This window comes from Trematosphaeria pertusa (genome assembly GCF_010094035.1).
Source record: "Trematosphaeria pertusa strain CBS 122368 unplaced genomic scaffold BU26scaffold_2, whole genome shotgun sequence".
NCBI lineage: Eukaryota > Fungi > Ascomycota > Dothideomycetes > Pleosporales > Trematosphaeriaceae > Trematosphaeria > Trematosphaeria pertusa.
The window spans coordinates 644,060-663,316 of NW_022987213.1; the positions used below are offsets into that span (position 1 = coordinate 644,060).

The 19,257-nt window shown below is 52.5% G+C and overlaps 9 protein-coding genes across 9 annotated transcripts; 3 read left to right on the top strand and 6 right to left on the bottom strand.

Annotated features, from left to right (window-relative positions):
- Positions 1 to 524: 524 nt before the first annotated feature.
- On the bottom strand, positions 525 to 1,388 carry BU26DRAFT_558951 (uncharacterized protein; the record flags this gene model as incomplete). The annotated part of the gene is made up of 1 exon (XM_033832627.1): positions 525 to 1,388. The coding sequence occupies one exon, from the start codon at positions 1,386 to 1,388 to the stop codon at positions 525 to 527; it is 864 nt and encodes a 287-aa protein (XP_033689247.1).
- Positions 1,389 to 3,045: 1,657 nt separating this feature from the next.
- On the bottom strand, positions 3,046 to 4,744 carry BU26DRAFT_514217 (uncharacterized protein). The gene is made up of 2 exons (XM_033827786.1): positions 4,715 to 4,744; positions 3,046 to 4,652 (listed from the first exon to the last, which is right to left on the bottom strand). The coding sequence occupies exon 2, from the start codon at positions 4,265 to 4,267 to the stop codon at positions 3,203 to 3,205; it is 1,065 nt and encodes a 354-aa protein (XP_033689248.1). The 5' UTR covers positions 4,268 to 4,652; positions 4,715 to 4,744; the 3' UTR covers positions 3,046 to 3,202.
- A 1,691-nt stretch (positions 4,745 to 6,435) lies between these two features.
- BU26DRAFT_558953 (uncharacterized protein) lies at positions 6,436 to 7,069 on the bottom strand (the record flags this gene model as incomplete). Its single annotated transcript, XM_033832628.1, has 3 exons — positions 6,436 to 6,680; positions 6,739 to 6,823; positions 6,893 to 7,069. 3 exons carry the CDS (start codon positions 7,067 to 7,069, stop codon positions 6,436 to 6,438), a joined length of 507 nt encoding a protein of 168 aa, XP_033689249.1.
- A 1,357-nt stretch (positions 7,070 to 8,426) lies between these two features.
- BU26DRAFT_500036 (uncharacterized protein) lies at positions 8,427 to 8,909 on the top strand (the record flags this gene model as incomplete). Its single annotated transcript, XM_033826462.1, has 1 exon — positions 8,427 to 8,909. The coding sequence occupies one exon, from the start codon at positions 8,427 to 8,429 to the stop codon at positions 8,907 to 8,909; it is 483 nt and encodes a 160-aa protein (XP_033689250.1).
- Positions 8,910 to 9,758: 849 nt separating this feature from the next.
- BU26DRAFT_135285 (uncharacterized protein) lies at positions 9,759 to 10,582 on the top strand. Its single transcript, XM_033819738.1, has one exon. The coding sequence runs from the start codon at positions 9,875 to 9,877 to the stop codon at positions 10,475 to 10,477; it is 603 nt and encodes a 200-aa protein (XP_033689251.1). The 5' UTR covers positions 9,759 to 9,874; the 3' UTR covers positions 10,478 to 10,582.
- Positions 10,583 to 11,039, bottom strand: BU26DRAFT_135284 (uncharacterized protein). Its single transcript, XM_033819737.1, has 2 exons — positions 10,924 to 11,039; positions 10,583 to 10,872 (listed from the first exon to the last, which is right to left on the bottom strand). The coding sequence occupies exons 1-2, from the start codon at positions 10,953 to 10,955 to the stop codon at positions 10,689 to 10,691; spliced, it is 216 nt and encodes a 71-aa protein (XP_033689252.1). The 5' UTR covers positions 10,956 to 11,039; the 3' UTR covers positions 10,583 to 10,688.
- Positions 11,040 to 13,639: 2,600 nt separating this feature from the next.
- Positions 13,640 to 14,450, top strand: BU26DRAFT_500038 (uncharacterized protein; the record flags this gene model as incomplete). Its single annotated transcript, XM_033826463.1, has 2 exons — positions 13,640 to 14,101; positions 14,154 to 14,450. The coding sequence occupies 2 exons, from the start codon at positions 13,640 to 13,642 to the stop codon at positions 14,448 to 14,450; spliced, it is 759 nt and encodes a 252-aa protein (XP_033689253.1).
- Positions 14,451 to 15,265: 815 nt separating this feature from the next.
- On the bottom strand, positions 15,266 to 16,622 carry BU26DRAFT_500039 (uncharacterized protein; the record flags this gene model as incomplete). The annotated part of the gene is made up of 3 exons (XM_033826464.1): positions 15,266 to 15,954; positions 16,006 to 16,299; positions 16,352 to 16,622. The coding sequence occupies 3 exons, from the start codon at positions 16,620 to 16,622 to the stop codon at positions 15,266 to 15,268; spliced, it is 1,254 nt and encodes a 417-aa protein (XP_033689254.1).
- A 222-nt stretch (positions 16,623 to 16,844) lies between these two features.
- Positions 16,845 to 18,095, bottom strand: BU26DRAFT_558955 (uncharacterized protein; the record flags this gene model as incomplete). The annotated part of the gene is made up of 1 exon (XM_033832629.1): positions 16,845 to 18,095. The coding sequence occupies one exon, from the start codon at positions 18,093 to 18,095 to the stop codon at positions 16,845 to 16,847; it is 1,251 nt and encodes a 416-aa protein (XP_033689255.1).
- Between the last annotated feature and the right edge of the window lie 1,162 nt (positions 18,096 to 19,257).

Here is a 19,257-nt window from a genome sequence, read left to right on the forward strand (position 1 = left end):
AATCGCTTTCGTACTAGCACCGTCAGCTTGATAATAATGGGATAAGCCTCTGAACCTTACGTGATATTAGCAGCCCAGGGGCTAACGCCAACATACGGGAAAATGCATCCAGACTTTCCCGGACCAATCGCACCCAGTCAACCAGTGGTCCAAGTCTCCCCGGGATCAATGTCATCATTGTCTTCTTGGAAATGGTCTTTGAATTGAATGAGTATGATGCCTTCCGTCCCGTTGTAGTGCGGCGCAGTTCAAATGTGAAAGATGTGTTCCATTGTGTCCAAAGCAGAGACTGCCCCTGTGCAGCCATCCTAGAGATGTCGCAAAGAACGACGAGAGCGCAGTGTGAACGGTCAAGCGCAAGCTACTATGACATTTGTAGACGATCTCACATACTTGTTTGCCTTAACATGCGGTTTGGCTACCCAAGCAAATAGCACTTGCTGCAGTATCCTTTGTCCTTGTCTTATCTACCTCTGAGCCAAATGCTCTCCACGCAAATAGCACTTGCATCCCTTTCCTTCGCCTCAGATCCAAATGCTCTCATCATCTGTGAACACGCGGTAGACCTTGAACACTCCTTTCCGAGAATCAAACTTCCGAGACTCTGCCTTCCGAGCGCCCGTCTCATACGTATTGCCTGGTAAGCGAGAGCTGGTAATGCAGCTGTAGCCGGAGCCCGTAGATCCAGAGAGATCCTTGATGACTTGATGTCGAATCGATTCGTCGCAATCATCCTCGATGCCCTCAACCATGGTGGGATCGAGGTACCAAACACCCTCAGGCTCGGTAGTCTTCGCATCGATCTTCACGAACACAATAATTCTCGTGGGGTGCCAATTCTCCTCAGCCGTTGTCGACTGCTCAATGTAACCACATTGGTTGCCATACAATGTTGGGGTCATGGCTATATCATTTTTGTCCACAAGAGCGAAGACATCTCGATTAAGAGGTAGCGCGCCGTCTACGTCCGCTCCCTTTTGTTCGCAAGAAACGGGTGCGAGCCAGTCCTTGGCAGCCCAAGGAAGACCCTGTAAGGACTCGGCATCCGGCTCGGGGTATTCAGGGTATTCGAAATTGTTCATGTGGAAAACAATCCGGTACCATGCGCTCCCTATCCTTCCAAGGTCGAACGTAAACCCAGGGTTAAAGAGGTAACAGAGAAGCCAGTCAGAGAGCGGTTTGTTTTGATCTTCCTTGAGACGGTTGAAAATCATTTTGGATATTTTATCGCGAGGGCTGCTTCCTTCGGGTTCCTCCGCCTTGGTAGTGATCGAGATATCGGGCGGTGTGCTGTTCACATCATTGTGAACGTCGCAGAGTTCTAGGTTGCGTTCGTCGCGTAGGTTGCGCAAAGCCTGAGGCTGTGGAACCGCCTGAGGTAACGGCATGTCTTTGTCTGGATGAAGGACGCGCTCCGAGACGTAGAGAGGCGTCAGGTCAACTGGTGGGGGTGGGGACGTCCGGACAGTAGTGGTAGTGATGGATATGCGCAGTCTGTGCGTTGCGGGGAAGGGAAGGTTATGTTAGGTAGAGCGGTATATATAAGTTTATGCAAGCTAGCATCGACAAAGCAAACTGCGATAGTGCACGATGCTAAAACCTGTGCTGCGTTGTGCCGTAGACGCAAACATTGTGTACGGCGCCAAAGCCGGATGTTGAGTTGAAGTCCGCTCAGTGCCCCTCGAGCTTCTTCTCTTTGTATCCGGAGCCAAAGGATGCAATCCTTCCGCTCTTTCAGTTATGACGCCTTTATATATCCGCTAACACTTTGCCTCGATTAGTATCGAGTGGAAGAATGCATCCGCATATGCTCAGTGGCCCTCGAGCTTCTCCTTCCTGACTCGGCGGGTGTACACCCACAGCGATGCACCCAAGTCACCCTTTCGACTCTACCGGCGCCTTTTCTCGCAGCCGCCAAGAAAACAAGCGTCGAGACCACCTCACCACAACCGTCAAACGATCCTATCCCAAACTACCCATCTCAAACCACTCACCCCTATCGGCGTCCGTCGACATTACCGCCGTGCTTCGCGAGCCTGTCGTCAGCCATCGTCGTCTCCATCCGGCCGACCAGCAGTCCCCCATCCAGCCGCCGCATCCCAAGCATGGACAAAACGGGCCTTTGATCTTTCTTAGTCGTCGTACTTTCTCTATCAATTCCTCTTTCTTTATTAGTGTACTGATCTTTATCGATGCATTGTTCTTATTCTTTACCATTATCCCTCCCTTCATCTTCATAATCCTTTCCACAGCTAATAAGACTACTATTCTTTCTCTTCATTACCGCTTTCTTCTATACTATCGGGTCTTGAGTCAGGATCGCGTACGTATTCTCTTCTCTTTAATGCGGAGCACCGAGGATAGGGTTGTTGCCGTAAAATTCTCGACTCCTGCATCGTGCCCGAATCCTAGTGGTAGAACCGCACATAGTGCATGCCCATGTGCCCATTAGCGCAGCGCCTCGTAGTCCTGCTCCAATTTGTTATGAGCCTGTTGTAGTCTCGCGTAATCTTGGATGTCGCACTGTGGCTTCGAATCGCTGGCCGGGTGGGCGGGATTGAGGTTGAAATCGTCGTATCGACAGTCTTGCATTGTTGAATTGTGCTATATTTGGGCTGTTCGCGTGAGAGAATAACTGGAGGAGCAATAGAGCCGCTGCAAGAGATTTCAGAGGTATCGTGTTGCTGGCGATGGGACCCGACAGCTTCATGAGCTGACCAATCGGAGATCGCATAGCTCCGTGTGAATGCTACGTCACGTGATGACAACATACTTACAGAGCAAACACACACCCCCTAGAACAATTAGGCAGATATATCGCCCTTTGGCATCCAATTAGAAGCGAAATGCAATAATACAACTTGTGCAAGGCCGAATACGCAACCTGCGCCGCAGCATACCTACCCCTGACTTTTCTGTTAAATCTTTCGCAACATTCGAGGTGTATTCTGTGTCAAAGATAATACAGTCACTGAAAGAGAGCAGAAGGAACCCGATGTGAAATGGGCTATTGCCGCAAGCTTGATTGGTTACTACAACCGTTTCCTCATCTGGGACTGCAGTAAGAATTGCACCGCCCCACGCGATCCGTGTCGCTCCCTTACGATTCCTTGCTCCCATTCGCGCCTGCATTCGATACCAAGAGCCTCCTTCCATCTATCAGAAGGCCATTATCGTGCAGGAGCCTCAATGCCCTGCCTGCTTACGTAGTAGAAGGCGGCAGAAAGCTGTACTTAATGCGGCGGTTCGAGGGCTCCTTTAGCTGCTCGTCTTTCTCCCGAATAGCTTCAACTTCCGTGAGAAGTCCTGCCAAGGTAGAGTGCGGAATCGATATTTCCACATTATCCGCGGAGTCGAGCTCTAGCGCGCCGGCGGGACACAGATCAGAGAGCTTGAGCCGGAACGCCCCGGGCTCGACTTGCCCATCACTGCTGCGGAAGGAGGTTAGGGGAGTAGGTTGAACGTCGACACGCACCCTGCCCTGCTCCTCGTACTTGCGGACCCTGTATATCTGGTACATGGCCTTCTTGGACTGGGGCGGGCCATAATGGAGTTTCCAGACAATGATGGTGTTGATATTGCCTTCGTACATCGTGACCCAATGCTTCACCTTGTCTTCAATGCTGTCAAGTTGCTGGGAATATGCGGTCTCGCTGACTACGCAAGGGCACCAAGAGGCGTTTATGTTAGAGTAGATTGAGCGATCGGGGCACAGCTTTCCTTTTGTACGCGGACCCGGCCGAGTAACACCGCCCCCGCCATTAAAGTTCAACGTGCGGAAGAGGTCGTGCGCGACGGAGGTTTCTGGGAGCTCCTGGATGGTTTGCGTTGTTGCGTCTTTGAGCGCGTCCATGCTTATATTGATCCATGTTTCGTGCGGAATAGTGGCCATCTTGATAATGAGCTGGCATGTAGTCGCGAGCCAGGAACAGCGGAGCTTGTCGTAGACCCAACCGTGCAAGCCTGTATCAGCTTTGATAGCAGTCTCGAACGCGTCGTATTCGTCAGATGTAAGCGGGATAATGATATCTTCGGCAGGGCTGTCGTAGGTGCCGTCACGCAGCTGGCGGATGAGGTTCAGTAGATTTTCAACCGCCGTGGTGGGGTGCTGAGGTTGGGAGAGAGAAAGTCGGCGAGGTGGGGAGAGAGACAGAGGGCTTGGCGGGTCTACTACGGTGCACGCTCCAGGCTCCGAGTGAACGGGTGCCCCTCCGGAAAGCTGATTCTGCATCTTCAGAGAACTGCTTTCGTCGCGATAATGGGTCATGGAGACAGATCAAGTTTCGCGGTGAAATTCAGGTCATCCAGGAAGGGTGTGTGGGCCCTGGTTGCTGCGCCGACTGCTTCCGGAGCCCCCTCTTGCTTCTCCTTTGTATGGAGAAATGATATCGAAGCCGGCTTTCAAAGAAATCGCCCTTGATTTGCTGTGCTAGTTACTTCCTTGCACCTCCTCTTGCCTGCCTTAGCTGTCAGGTGTAACCTCGCAATATAGGAGTACTGGTCTTCGATGACGGTAGCGTCCAGGTTGCTTCATCCACTGCGAGCGACGCGTCTTGCTTGCCCTTACTATCAGAAACGATATGGGATTTGTCTTCTAAGATGGGCACCTCAGCAGTAGAAAGGCTTTAGCGTGACTCGTGGACTGGGCACTTCTAATGAGTGAGGGTTAGCATGGACTCGAAGATATCGCACCGAATATATGGGCGCACTCAACTTGGATGTAGGGGCTGAGCAGGCTCAACAGTAGTGGTTGCAGTATCTGTGTGGGGCGTTAGAGGCAAAGCAAAATACGATATAGCGTAAGCGAGCGGGGCGCGCACGGTCCATGACAGGCTTGGCAAAATGTAATCTTGGCTTGGGCTACATTGCACGGTCTATTGCTCTGAAGAAACAAGAGGGCTTAAACTAGAGTAATGCCACGCCTTTAATCTAGCTCTTTAACATTCTTACTAAAGACAAGGCTATATCCGAGTCCAAGTCCTGCCGCATGATAAAGTTTAGTGGCTAGTGAATTATACTAAACTAAGTCTCTAGTGTTAGAGTACAATCGCCAAGCTTCCTAATCGGGCACTAGCGCCACTGGCGCTACAGAGATTTCTTCGATTTCTCGGAGCTATATACACTTAATACAATACACCTTATCCTAATATGCTATATTCCTTAATTTTCTACTTCAATATCTAGTACTGTATCCTTAGGCTAAAGTTGGCCAGTTAATTGATAGCTCTACCACGGATCGTTTAGATCGAGAGAGCTAAGGTTTCCTACCACTCTATTCAGCTTTGACTGGTTCCTAGCCGAGAGCCCTGCACTACCGGAGGTGTAAATTTGGACCAGCCGTTGGGATTCCTAATAGGATAACTGATATAGCTAGAGTTACGCAGTTGCGGTATAGAATAGGATGGCCATGAAGTTAGTGTATAACTGGATCACGGCCCTTAACGAATGTCTGGGACAAGAACTATTATCACGATAGCGATAGCGATAGCGATAGCGACAAATCTGTGAATAGAAGGCAGGCATGCAGGTGCTTAATAGGGTTTGTAGTGCCGTTACAACGGAAGAGTTCTTCGACGTTTACTAAAATTGCGGTTTATCTAATGCTGAGCAAGAGACGCAATTAACGTAGGTTTGAATAAAACTACCCTACATCGTGGGCACTAGCTTCGGGCTCGAAAACAAATCTGCCGTTTGTCCGTTCTTCTCAACTCGAAACTCGAATAGCCTTTCGAGAGGTGGTGGTCGGGGGGTAGAATCTTAGAGCGTTATGAATTGAACTTTATACCTTAGGGCTGATGCATTAAGCCCTATACTTGAGCATGCACCAAGCAATAGCATAGTGGTGAACGGCAGAGCACAATTCCCCGAGATATGCGTTTTCCATCGGCTTTGGTAGTAGCCGCTGGGGCATGTACCCGTACGTTATGAAATATAACTTTACAGTGGTTAGGATTTCGTCTCAAAGTAACTAAAGGAAGAAAGAAAGAAACAATCAACCTGGCTACCATTGTTCACTTATGTAATAGATTGACCGAGTCCTTGCATAGACTTGAAGCCACTTTACCACGCATTAGTTAACACCTCAACTCTAAATCTCGTCTCCTATCCAATATCAAGTATACAGACGCCCTCTTTCCAAGGTCGTTCTAACATCAGACATGCGCGAACATCGTGACAATACAATAAGGGAGTTAGAGACATCTACTTGTTCACACGCCTCACGCTTCCCTTTGAGCATTGAGAACACGGGCACGGTCCTGGACTCGACCCACGAACTCCAATCGCCAAGTTAACCAAGTGATCGCAGCTGCCTCAAGTCCAAACGGCGAGCAAAATCTTTAAAACAACCAGAGTAGATTCGATAACGTGCCTATCCATTCCTTCTAGGACTCCCTTGCACCACCCTTACTGCTACCCCGCGTCCTACCCCACCCCCTACCACGAGCTGCCCCGGCCCCTCGCCCCCTTTCTGACCCCAGAGACCGCCGACCTGGGACAGGAGCGTTTCCGCGCGTCGAGATCGGATTTCTCAAAGATAGAGGAGAAGGCGATCCAAGCTTTCGGGATAACTGCAAGGGCGAATTTCCCGCCAGAGAGGGCGACGGTGTCAGGGATCTGCGAGCGACCGACGTGGGCGTAGATGCGGATGCAGATCCGATCTTCGGTCGGTTCGTCACGGGCTTCGGCAGATCAAGCAAGTCGCAGAGGTAGTCGAGGGAGCGCTGGTTGGTCTGGAACGTATTCGGACCTCGCTGAAGATGGTGGTGAAGAAGATGAAGCGACGACGCGGATCTGGGAGGGCGGGCTTGAGAGCCTGGCAGAGCTAGAAGAGGGTGTGGTTAGCCAGGAATTGGTGGATGAGACGACACCTTGCTGCTCACGGGATGCATACCTTGGCCTGGGAGAACAGTGACTCGACCTTCGAAAACGCTGCCTCGGCCTTTGCTATCTGCCCAGGTCGAAAATGAGTGATGCGGCGACTGATGTGGTAGAACAAACGCCAACCCGAAGCGACAAGGCGCCGAGCGGTGGTCGATGCATGCTGCTCTTGCTGCCTGGCTTGGGCCATGAGATGTCCGTTATGCGTATCGGTGGCATATAAGATAGGTTTCAGGGATGAGGTAGGCTGGGCCGATGCACATGGTGTAGGAGTGTGACGGCACATTGTAACCAAAGACGCCTGATGCCGACAGTGTTGATGCGCGATGACAGGACGCAATCCATAAGCCCGATGCTCACGGGGTACTCGCACGGCGGCGGTAAAATTCGATGAGCTCAATCGCCCAGCATAGATGGGAGATGGCAGAACGAGATGATCGAGCGAGGTGCTCGTAGGTACGGTGCACAAGAGAAAGATGAGCCCGACGAGCCTAATTCCGATAGCGTAGATGCATAATGGTAGGACAAGATTGATGAGCGCGATGTTTGACGCTGGCTTGCGACGATAGAGGAGAGGGGTAAGCCTAGTAGTCAGTATTGACGCTTGACGGCAAGTGGAGGTGGCTAGACCTAGCGCGCATTTTCAAGCGGGAGGCCGGATGGGACAATGCTCGCGGTGGTGAAACGCAATAGCGCATGGCGTTGACGACTAATCCAATAGTTGAGGTATTCGTGCGGGTTAAGGAACGAGACGAAAGAGTTCGGTGCTCAGCGTCCACGCCGATAGCGGATGAGATGATTGAGTCCGGGCCCATTGTTTACGATGAAGGCGGATCACACTGGCCAACCTGTTGCTTGTGGCGTTGAAGCGCGACAGCGGATAAGGGCGACGAGCCCGACGCTCAATGTGGGCGCGTGACGGTGGAAGAGATTGTTGAGTCCCGTGTTCGCAGTTTCGAAGCGCGAAGGACCGCGTATCGGAGTGGGGAGGGTACTCGCTCTCAGTGAGACCGCAGAATGGAGCCAAACAGACCGGACCGGCTGCATCGGGGGCGTGGCAACTCATTCAGACGAGAAAATACCTTCGATCAGTGATGGCGTCTCGGGCTTCGTGCTCTTACGCCTAATGTCGGAAAATGACGCCGCATCTTCGCGGCGTTTTTGGCGTGTCGTGCGCAGGGACGGCAGGAGAGGGAGGCTGAAAAGCCAGCTCCTGCTTTGATCCAGCGATGTTCCTCTCAAGCAGTCGGTGGTCCATTTCATGTTCTTGCGTATCTGGGCACCTGCAGCTGGGCTTTTTGGGCAACGGGCATCATAGCGCCCAGGACGCCTGCATCAGCCGACCAGTTTCAACACTTAGATGCAGGACAGATGACGCGGATCTCGCTGACATGATCGCTAGATAAGGTCCTGAAGGCCTCTGAGGTACAATGAGGAGATGAGCTCCGCCATTCTCAGTCGCCTGCTTGGTTGGTAAGACCTCATACACATTCGAACCCTTGCCCTGTTGGGAGTTAAGGAGGCTTTGAACAAGGGGACGTGAAACGATGTCTTCTGTTCCTAGGATTGTGCGGCGCCACTGGTTTTTCTTTTCGTTGCGGAAGGCAACAGACACGGGCCTCTGTTGTCCCTCTCAAGGAGCTGGAATCGAGCGCGTGTATCCTCCGCTTCCTGGCCTTGGGAGGATGAGGCGGATTCAGAGGAGAACGTCTCCGCCCGCAAGCACACCGTTGACAACGAGAAAGGCGAGCTTCCGCGCGGGGCAGGGCAAGCATCAGGGCGCAGCGGTTTCGAGCGCAATCGCTGGCGAACGATACAATCAAGGCGTCACCGTAAACGAGGATCCTCCGAGGGGAGCAGCGCTGAAGCTACTGCTGTTTGGTAGCCAAGTGCTACAAGTGGGATCCGCTAAGATTGGTGGCCCAAGCCTTGTTCTCCAGCCGAAGGATGCTGCAAACACAGGGATGGAAGAGATGGACCAAACGAGAAGGTGCGTAGCGAAAGCACATGCTACGGAAAGAGGCGCATAGTAGGAAAGCTGACACCGCTTCTCTGTTCCCCTGGTAGTTGATGGTGCACTTCCAGCAGGCGGCGTCCAATCGTGCGTTGATGCCCTCCTTAATTCGTCAAAGAACCAAAGGCGTACCGAACTTGGCCGTCTCCGCCTGACTCGTCAAGCTCGGAAACAGCGTGCTCGGCTAGCCCGACGGCTGGCGTGAGAAAGTTGCCCTTCGGATTAGAAAGTTGGATCTCGCTCGGCGATCCTTTGCGGTAATTCTCCAACAATACGGAGGAAGGCCAGCGCGGTGGTACGCGTGCTGCTCAGCAGCATGGAGCGGGGCGGAGCAACCTAGAAAGGCATTCAGTTCTTTGCACGCGAGCAATCGAGCACTAGCGGCCGACGAGAGAAGTTATACTTATTGTGAAATGCACAGGGCCGTTGCACTTTACTAACGGCTGTCGAGATATCATTCCAAACTCCGACGTGGCTTGCCGTACGCGTCCCGGAAGAGGGGAAGAGAATAGCAGGGAGAAATAGTGAGGAAATAGAGAATAAAAGCGAGTGCCGTGAATTGGGAGTGGCATCTATAAGGAGATGCTCAAAAACGCTGGGATTTATCTCCAAATGCGCTCTGGTTGATCAAAAGCTCCACAACAGCTCCTGAGTGAAAAAGAAAGCCCAAGGCATGTCTAGCTGAGACTGCGCATGCGGTCTTTGACCTTGCACATGCTCTCGAAGCTATAGGAATCTCCGCTCGGCGCCACGCATCGCACAGGCAGCCCGCGGGATTGAGACTACGCTAGATCGACCGTTCGAGCAGCCCGACTCCGTTCTCATGGGGACTTTAGATCAACGTGGGGGAAAGGCGGAGGTGAGTCGCTCTCCCGCAGCGTCCACAGCAGCGTAAGCTAGTTGGGCTCGAGCCGAGAATACCTGCCAACACAGTACTCACGCCTTCAACTAACGCTCCCACGCGACACCGCGCGCCAAAACATGGGCATTACTGCGCCGGCCAAAGTTCTAGAAGTCGAAGTAGTCGCCGATGGCGCGCCCGAGGCGATTCTTGACGTCTGCATGGGCAACTTCGGTTTCGTCGCGGGTCGATGGTCCCATCTGCTCCATGGCAAGTACGAGGTCCGTTTCGATCTTGGTGATGCATTCTTGCCACTCATAGCCTTTGGCGTCCGTCTTGGACTTGAGGTCAGATGCCGGGATGCTGTTGAGAACGCCCTGGGTCTCATGGACCGTGGTGATGATGGACCGCAAGCTCGAAAAGAGATCGTCAACGCCATGCTTGTTCTGTCGTCCAATCAAAACAGGAAACGGGCTATTAAGTCCGATAACGCGGAAACAGTAGATGTATCTGCGATAGGCTGTGCACTGCGGGTGGATGGATTTAAACAGGCTGAGAACAGGGGAAATCTTCCTGAGGTTGGGATGGATGCGCACGTGAGAGCGTGCACCCCGCAATCCATTTTGGGAAATCAGCTGCCCCCGCGCCCGCGAAAAATTGCTGCAGCCACGCATCGAATGGGGCGAAATGGAGACCGGTGCGCCCAATGCACGCTGGGCAGAAAAGAAATAGCCAGAGGTTGATGATAGACGTTGCCTGCCGTTTGCATTGACCTAGGCATGACCCTCAAGAACGACTCAGGCTGGGATCCTGTGAGCCGCGTTCCGCGGCGTCCCCGATGGCCTCGTATGCAGGCGAAGGAACGCGTCCGAAGGAACAGCTCCGAGCATAAGCCTGGGTCCCACCACCCCCCATATCTATTCAGCTGGCCGATGTCCATGGGGCCAGAAAGCCTCACCGGCGCGCGGGGATCGTAGTGAAGCATCGCGTCGGACATGAATTGCCAGAGGCAGTAATCGCAGCGAGGGGAGAAGCGCATTGGAGAGGGATCCCAGCAAGAAGAAGGGTCCGCATCGAAGGGGAGAAGGAGCATCGACACCCGCCTGTATTCACAAGGTGGGCAGACTGCCAGACCGTGCTGTTGTTATTAGCAATCAGTCGTCCCAGGGAGAGGTGTGAGTTAGTGTACGTCGTTTTCAGTGCTTCCGCCGTCGACGCCATGCGCCGGTCTATTCGCCTCCGGCGTGGAGGCGCGGCTTCGAATCTTGCTGATGGAAAATGTATGCGAGGGATGTGGACTCCAGGGCTGCCGTGGCAATCTGATGTCATGGCAGCATGGCAAGGAACGGCAACCGCCAAGATCTATCGTATGCATAAATCCGTGGAAATCTTTGAACCCCCTCATTTTCAAGAAAAGACGCCTTTGTCTGCAAAGTTCTCTTCAACGCTTTGAAGAATTCTCTTCAAAATTTGAAGGATTGCTCTTCAAGTTATAGAGGAGTCCTTTAAATTTTGAAAAGAAAATACGCAAGTATAAGAAACTTTGCATTTTCTCTTCAATAACAAGCTATTTTTTCTTCAAATTTTGAAGAACTCTCCTCCATATACTGAAGAATGAACCTTCAAATTTTGAAGAGAATCTGAGGGGTGGTGTTTTGTGCATCCTTTATGAAGAGGGTTTCTTCATTTCTTTGAATTTCTCTTCAACGCTTTAAAGGATTTTCTTGAAAATTTCAAGAACTCTTCTTCATAACTTGGAGAATTCTCCTTCAAAATTTGAAGAAAAGATATCAAAGCTTGAAGAAGTTGATCTTTCACGGCGCGCGCAAAATCGTGAGGAAGCCGCCAAGATTTCCACGGATTTATGCATACGATAGATTGGCTCGCGCTTGGGCCATTTCAACCTTTCGTCGTCCCAACGCACCAAGCTTTGCAGCCATCACCACACTCGTGGTGCTCCAACCCTAACCCTTTGCCATCTTAATTGCGCCTGTTTTGCAGCATCTCCGCCGCCCAGGTTGAAGTACGATGAGGTGCTCGCTTTCCGTAGTGCCCCGGTCAACAGCCGGCAGCGTCTTCGCCGGGCTGCCCAGTTTAGCTTTAGTTTGCTCCCACGGTCATACGCGTACCTCTCCCCAAAGCGCGTATTCTACAAGATGTCAGGAACGGAGAGGGCGGGAAAAGCCTGAACGAGAAGCTTGACCGAGACTGGACCGGGGTATCCTCCAGCAGCAATCTGTAAGGCGTTTCCTGGCGTCACGCCAATCAAGGTCATCGTTGGCTTGGACATGCTGCACACTTCTGAGCATTTGCCTGCCAGCAGGTCGACAATGGGTTGGCCCTCCTTCCGCCGCATTCCCCGGGCCGTACTCACGCGTCAGCAGATTGGATCGTGCCATTAGGCGTCGAAGCGCATCTACGTCTCCCGAAGCACATCGTACAGATGCTCCGCTGCCCTGTCTGGCAGCAGCGTGGTCCGCCATGACCTCAGATCCCAGAAGCATTTGAAGTGTCGCCGGGGCCGTCGCACAACGGATACACGCGGGACCCAGTAGGCGTCAAGGGGCTCCGTGGCACTAAGGAACGTGTAGGCGTGCGTGGGCCAGGCGTTGACAGCGGAATAGCCTGGCGGGCATCCGCGATAACGTTCTGGACAAGGTGGACGGCTTTGGGAGATAGCCAGATGATGGCGAGGCCAGCGGCGCGGCGACTCACCTGCAATCCGGTGCGCATTTTGGCCCTCGACGCCGGCGGCGATGGATCAAGCGCCACGAGGCCACACAGCGCTTCTACTTCGAGCCCCTTCTACAACCGCGAGCGGTACGCGCGCCTCGTCCGACTGGTTGATCGTTTGCCTGGCAGCTGCTCTTCCTCAGCTGACTAGCTTTCGTTACATTTGTTACTTTTCTCATCTCCGCTATATTACTAGTACCGCGCGAATGTTTACGATATTGCTCACCGGCCGGTCGAGCTGACTGGAAGGATGAATCACAGTGTTCGCTGCACGCTCACTGCCCCCCAGCTTACCCATTGAAGGCATTCGTATGGCGCCGGACCGGATATGAAGTCCTGGTGAAGCTCGGTCTCAATACAGGTCTTACGCCACGCTAGCCAAGCAAGGCCTCTTGAATTCCTAACCATGAGAATTCTCAACTAGGGCATGGAAATCCAGCAGAGGTAGCCTTCAACCCCACGCTCACTCGGCACTCGGGCTTACCCAGACGTTCAGTCCTCTTATTGCATTACGATAGCCCTGAGTCGCTTCCACTCTGTACTTACCCCCTCCCACTCCTGTTCCGTCTCGCAATACTTCTCATCCGCCTCCTTCTCATTCCGCCTTGCCGCCGCTAGCTGAGCCCGCTTCGCCTCCAGGTCCTGCTTCTTCTGCTCGACCTCAGTCTTGACCTTCTCATTCCGCTCGACGAGCTGGGCATGGTTCAAATATTCAACGCCGAACCTTGCCTGCATCTACTTGAACATCTTGGCACCCTCGTCAGCCTCATCGATAACGTCCTACAAAAGCGCAAGGGATTTCGCGATTTGTTTGACTGTAATCGGTGGTTCGACGGCCATAGGTTTGGCAATGTTGTCTTGGGTTGATTTGACTTCTGCACGCGCCGTCTTGAGTGTCTTTCTTGGCTAATGCAACCGCCGATTGAAGGGTCCGCTTCCGCGATCAAAGGTTAAGTGCCAGCTCTGCCGTCGAGACATCAGGAGGCAATACATAGCCACCCTGTATCCCAACTTTCGACGAAGATGGTGCGGAGAAGGGCGAATGCTGGCCAGAGTCTTGAAGGGCGCCGTGCATGGTGGTACCCAGATTGAGCGAGTTGGAGGAGATGGAAGTGATGTAGCTCGGCTCGCTATGTACATATGCGGAGGCAAATGACGATGTAGTATCGTGGATGGATAGCACTTGTGCGGAGTCTCCAGAGGGTTCGACTGAGAGCCGATGGCGCTTGGGTTCGCGGCGAAGGGAGACGTTGGCGAATGCAGTTGGAGAGATAGTGGCTGTTAAGGCTGCGTTTAGGCATTTTAGCACGCTGGCTGCGCTCTGTGCCAGAGGAAGTGTACACTACCCGTTCGGAGTTTCCCTCATTGTTGATGCTGCTATCGTCGTAGTCGTCGTCATCCATGCTGGGGAGCTCGGTGTGAAAATTGCGTCCGTAAGGTTCACCGAACGAGTCTGGTTCAATACTAGGCCCTTACCTAGCAGCTTTAGCTTCCTGCGGATCTCTTCATCTGGCTCTTCTAAATCTTCTGGAGGCTCAAATGGCATATCTCCGTCGTCTGCCTTTGGCTCCTCACTACCCGATGCATGTTCGCCTCCAGCTCCTGCTCTCGCAGCTCGCACGGAAGCGAGTGGGGTATGTTCCTTGTGTTCCTGTTTCTCCTCGCTAGGCGATGTGTCTTGCGTAGAGCGCGGCGAAAGGCGATAGAAGGCGTGCTGGAGGTCCGAGACCTGAAGGTACCGTTTATTCGCTTGCGGCGGCGAATTCGTCGAGAGTCGACCAGCGGGATATCTGTGAAGGCTTCTCAAGGAGTCCGTGGCTTGGGGACAACATGCTCCGGTTCGGCAACCAGTGCCGGCGTGCGCTTTCCGTATCTACGGAGGGACGCTGCGAAAGGAGAGGCCGCACAAAGGCGCCGATTTCTGGCGAGGAAGGCATGGGGCAGCTTCGGAAGGATCCATGGACAGCATACTGCTGTCAATGACGAGGAGCAGCAGCTGCCAAGTGCTACGGCGGGGCTAGTGGGGGTTGAGGTGGCCAGACTGGTTTGGATCGCGGCTGGTCGACTTAGCCCTACTGTCAAAGTTAATCACAATCGCCATCGCTGAGAGCTTGAGGCGCAGATGGAGACATAGGCCCAGATGCAGATGTGTCTTACTTGTTAGATTTAGTAAGGCAAGTTACGCTCAGCTCGTTTGTGCCGCGCCCCTCCGTCCTCGTGCGATGTATTACCATACAGTGCCCAAAGAAACGAGGGGCTGGCGGCTGATAGAGTGGTTTCAATGGGTATATCCCAGGCGAGGGGGTGACTATGACGAGAGCAGAAGATTTAGCAGGAAATGGCGAGTGACGCCCGAATGACCGGAGAAGCGCAAACTGCGCATGACCTTCAAGAATAAGGACAATTTTGCCAAAAGAGAGAAGGCGTAACACGACCAGCAAGAGGTAGTTTAGACTAAGCAAGTAGCGGCTCACGGACAGCAGGCGGGAGCGCTACAATTTCTGGTCACGAACCGGGACATCTGGGAATGGAATCGCTGCGCTAAAAGATGCATGCTTACCAGCACCCAGAGATGCAGCGCCTGAAAATGAAGAGAATCTTACTTGAAGGAGAGTTGCATGAAAGGAATCGCGGGATCGCCTTTCTTGCCTGCTAGTCGAAGAAGCGCCGTACAATACAACCGTTCTACCCCTCATACCCCTGCACATTCCCCGCTTGCATGTCATTAGGAAGGGCCCCTAGCATCCTGTCGCACTCTTTCCACCACTTTCTCTTTCCCTCGAAGCTTTCGCCTTTGATTACACCCATCTTCTCCACAGCTTCCGCCACTTCGTCCCCAGTGTTGGTGAGAGCAGTGTTGTAGCAATCTGCGCTCGCTTTCGAGCCCGAACGACTTGAACAATCTGTCGATAAAGCGCATCACCTTCGCGTATGTCTACCTTGTCCTGCTCGTGCGCGTCGCAACGGAATGAAACCGGGCATTCTGCGCAGACACCAGGCGGCATAGGATTTTGATGCGGTTGTTCATCATGATCTTCAAGCTCGATATAGCCGAGGACTCTTCTGCATGTCGGACATGGGCCCTTTCGTTTTGTGTCTTGATCGATTGCCCCTGCAACGTGTTGCCGCATGAAACGTGGTGGTCTGAATTCTGCATCTAGATGCTTGAGAATTTTTTCGGCATCACCGTCGGCGCTGAACTCCTCGTATTCTCTTGGATCTGGGGTGTTTTTCGGGGTACGTTTGTCCCAGATGAGTTTGAGCAAGGCACCAACAGGTTTCGTAGCTGAAGTATCATTTCGCGCAACCGGTTTTGTCCCGCCTGTGATGCCGCACCGCACGCACAGGACCACCGTCGATGGTCGATAAACATCCTTGTTGTGGGGGTTGTGTCCATTTAGGACATTGAGCTCATCACGGATACTCCTCGCGAGCCGCTTTCTAACGGTATCAAAGTCCTTCTGCGCTGGAGGGTGCTTGACGAGTTCTAGAAAACCATAAGCTTTTTTTCCTGGACAGAAACATTGGATGAGCGTACCGTTTTGGCATTTCCAGACACAGGCTTCGACGAGAACTTCGTACGGCGTTTGCGTAGGCACCTTTAGTGCACTTGTAGAATCAGCTCCAGGCCATCTTGAAAACTCCGAGGTCGTAGCCGCGAGCCGGTCTTTTATGTCTTGGATGGTTCCATCCACGGATGTGTTTTTGGCCGCTGGCAGTCCCCCAAGCCCGAGCGAGACTTCCGTTTCAACGATCTCTTTAATATCCACGAGTAATGGCCGAATAATCTTCTCCAGCTCCCACTCGCATCGCTTATAGAACCTTTCTCGCACTGTAATTAAAGTTAGCAAGATTAGACGGATGCTGGAAAGAACTAATCTTACGCGTTGCTATCATTGGCATGTCATTGTGGAACATGTTGTTGAAAGTCGATGTCCCCTTCTCAATTCCTTCTAGCCTGCCGTCGAGACACCTAAGTTGTCTAGGGATTGCGGCATGTATAGTGCTTTCGCCAGCTGGTTGCGAGTTCCAGAACCAGCGCCCGTCTCTTTCGGAAAGCTCAAGTTGAAGTGACTGCTCCGGCCATGTGGTCCAAAGTAGCTCATTCTCGGTATCACGAACACGCCCGTACTTGCGAAGAACGGATCTCATCATGCTATGCTCGGAGATGCTCCAATAACGCGAAAGGATTCAATTTCATTTATGTAGATTTTATCCCCAGCCTGTAAGTTTGCTCGTGTACAAAGAGACTAGGTTTGCACCCTGCAACATACTGCTTGGAGCACGTTCTATTCAATTCTGCAACACAGGGTCCGCACTATCACAATCAATGTAAGCGTTTCCATGATACAAACATGGTGCGCAAGGTTCCCGAGTCTATTGCTCCTCTACCCAAATACGCTCATCATCCGTAAACACCCGATAGGCCTTGTACGTGCCTACATGTCCCTCCTCATGGTCGTGAGGCAAGCCAGCACCAGTATTATGGCCATCACTTTCATCCCTTGGCTCGCATAGACCTAGCATTGCCCGTGTATTGTCACCCCCCTCCTTGTAGTCGCATATGGCAGAAAGGTCGATACAGAAGAGTCCATCTGACTTGGTCGTATCAGGATTTATCTTGAGGAAGACGATGATTCCAGTAGGACTCCACTCGGTATGAACTTCTTCGCTGTCCTTGGTGGGTGAGAAGACGTTGTCGTCAGTAGGCCGCACCTCAATGTAGCCAAGCTGGAGACCAAACAAGGTACTATCCGAAGGCCCATTGATCTTCTTGAGCGCAAATATATCTCGATCAAATATCATCCTGTCATGCGTGTTCTGACTATGGTCTCCGTCTGCTGGTGCTAACCACACTTTTGCTGCTGGAGGCAAACCATCATCCGGGGCGTCGAAAGCGTAGTCTGCGGTTTCATAGAGATTGTCCTCGTGGAACGCAATTCGGTACTGCAAGTCCTTACTCCGGGGAAGAGTGAAGAATATGTATTCGTCAAACAGCCATGATAGACAACCCCACTCAAACAGCTTTTTCTCGAAGGCCTTCTTGATTGTGTCGATGAACAAGTCGCGCCGCATTTCCTGGGGTCGTTTTGGCTTAAGGCCCTCTCGCATTTGGTTCTCGTTCTCCATTTCGCACCATTTCGCCAGCAGTGCTTTCCTTCCAGAGCACCATTTCGCTAGCAGTGCTTTCATTCCTGAAGGTTCCTTTTGCTCTTCCAAGCGTGGCTTGAAATACTCGCTACACAGCTCCCAAAATGCGGTCCAGCAGGCAACCCATTCGGATGCGTTCCATTCCTCTTCCAAGCGTGGCTTGAAATACTCGCTACACAGCTCCCGAAATGCGGTCCAGCAGGCAACCCATTCGGATTCGTTCTGTGGGCAGGTGGTTATTGCTGCCGGCGCAACTTGCTTGAATCCCTCGTAGAAGAAGCCTCGTTCTTCGTCAATTTTCTTGAAGATCTTAAGGTAGCTTGCTTCCAAGTGAGGCTTCCAATCCTGGTAGTCCTCGGGCTTTTGGTCGGTTTCCTGGTTGGCCTCGGCGCTTTGGGCGGCTGATATCCTACTGTCGAAAATAAGATGAGATATCTCCACGATGGACGGAACTCGTCGAGGAGCTGATTGAGACATGGCGGGGCTGCTGAAAAGAGAGCTTCGAAGAGTCGAGGGAGTGAAGGTTGTTCTCTGAGTAGAGGTTGAGCCTGGAGTTTGCGGTGGGCTCTTGGATGAAGCGCTGCTTGACTGGGATGGAGGGTAGAAATAGCCTTTTGTACTCTCCGAGTCAAGACTAGGCCTCGGCTGGAGGCTTTTTACTAGAGGAAGTGATTGTATCTAATCCGTGCGCACCGCTCGAGCTGTCTGGAGTGAAGCTCAGCAACCGATTGCGGGATATGTTAAATACTCGAGTAAAGCAAGGCGATATTCAGAGGAGCGTTGTACACAAACTTAGAAACAAAGAACATGATTCCTCGACAATCCCATGCACAACTGCAACGACGATTCACGTACGGCCATCAATGCGCTTCGCTTCATGCTTGTTCGGCAAAAGAAGTCCAGCCGTGGATTTTTCGGTTGCCTGTTTTTGCGCTTTATCCTATCTGCTCGACTCCTACTCGAGCATCACTTTCGCGATCAAACTCGAGACGAGAAATTATTGTGGCCAATCGGAGAGCTCACATCAGCTCTCCAGCCAGCCAGAGCTTACCCATCCACAACTACTCCCCACGTGGGCAATCTCTGAGCAGCTCTAGTGGGACCGATCTCCTCCACCAATCCCTCCTGGGCTGATGTCGAGGCCTCGTTACCAACCGCCAACTGGAGCCCTACTCCGCGCTTCCCCATGCGCAGAATTCTTCTTGCGCACCACATTCTTCTTTATTCTCGTGCTCGCGCGCTCAGAGACAAAATGCATTGTGGCTCTACTAGCCAATCTCCTCCTGTAGCAGGCCAGTGAGAGTAAGAGGACGGATGGGGCGCCGATGAAGCACTGATTGGGGACAACGTTCTCGAGCCTAGGTTGGAGTACCTGAGCTAGCACATGGACTTCCAGGCCAGCGCGCGATGGAATGAGCCCAGACGCCAGCCTCGAACGCTCCTCGGAGCCGCCCTCGACGACCCCGAAGCATGGAATTCTTAGCGCTCGCCGAGTGTGTAGCACTATGGCATGCACCTGGTTTGACGAATTCTGAAGCTGAGCTAGGTGTTGAGGATCGTGCTTGGGAAGAGTATATAGGCGTCATTTATACCTCCACTAACCATACCTCCTACGCCATCGAAACGGCTTCGGCTCATA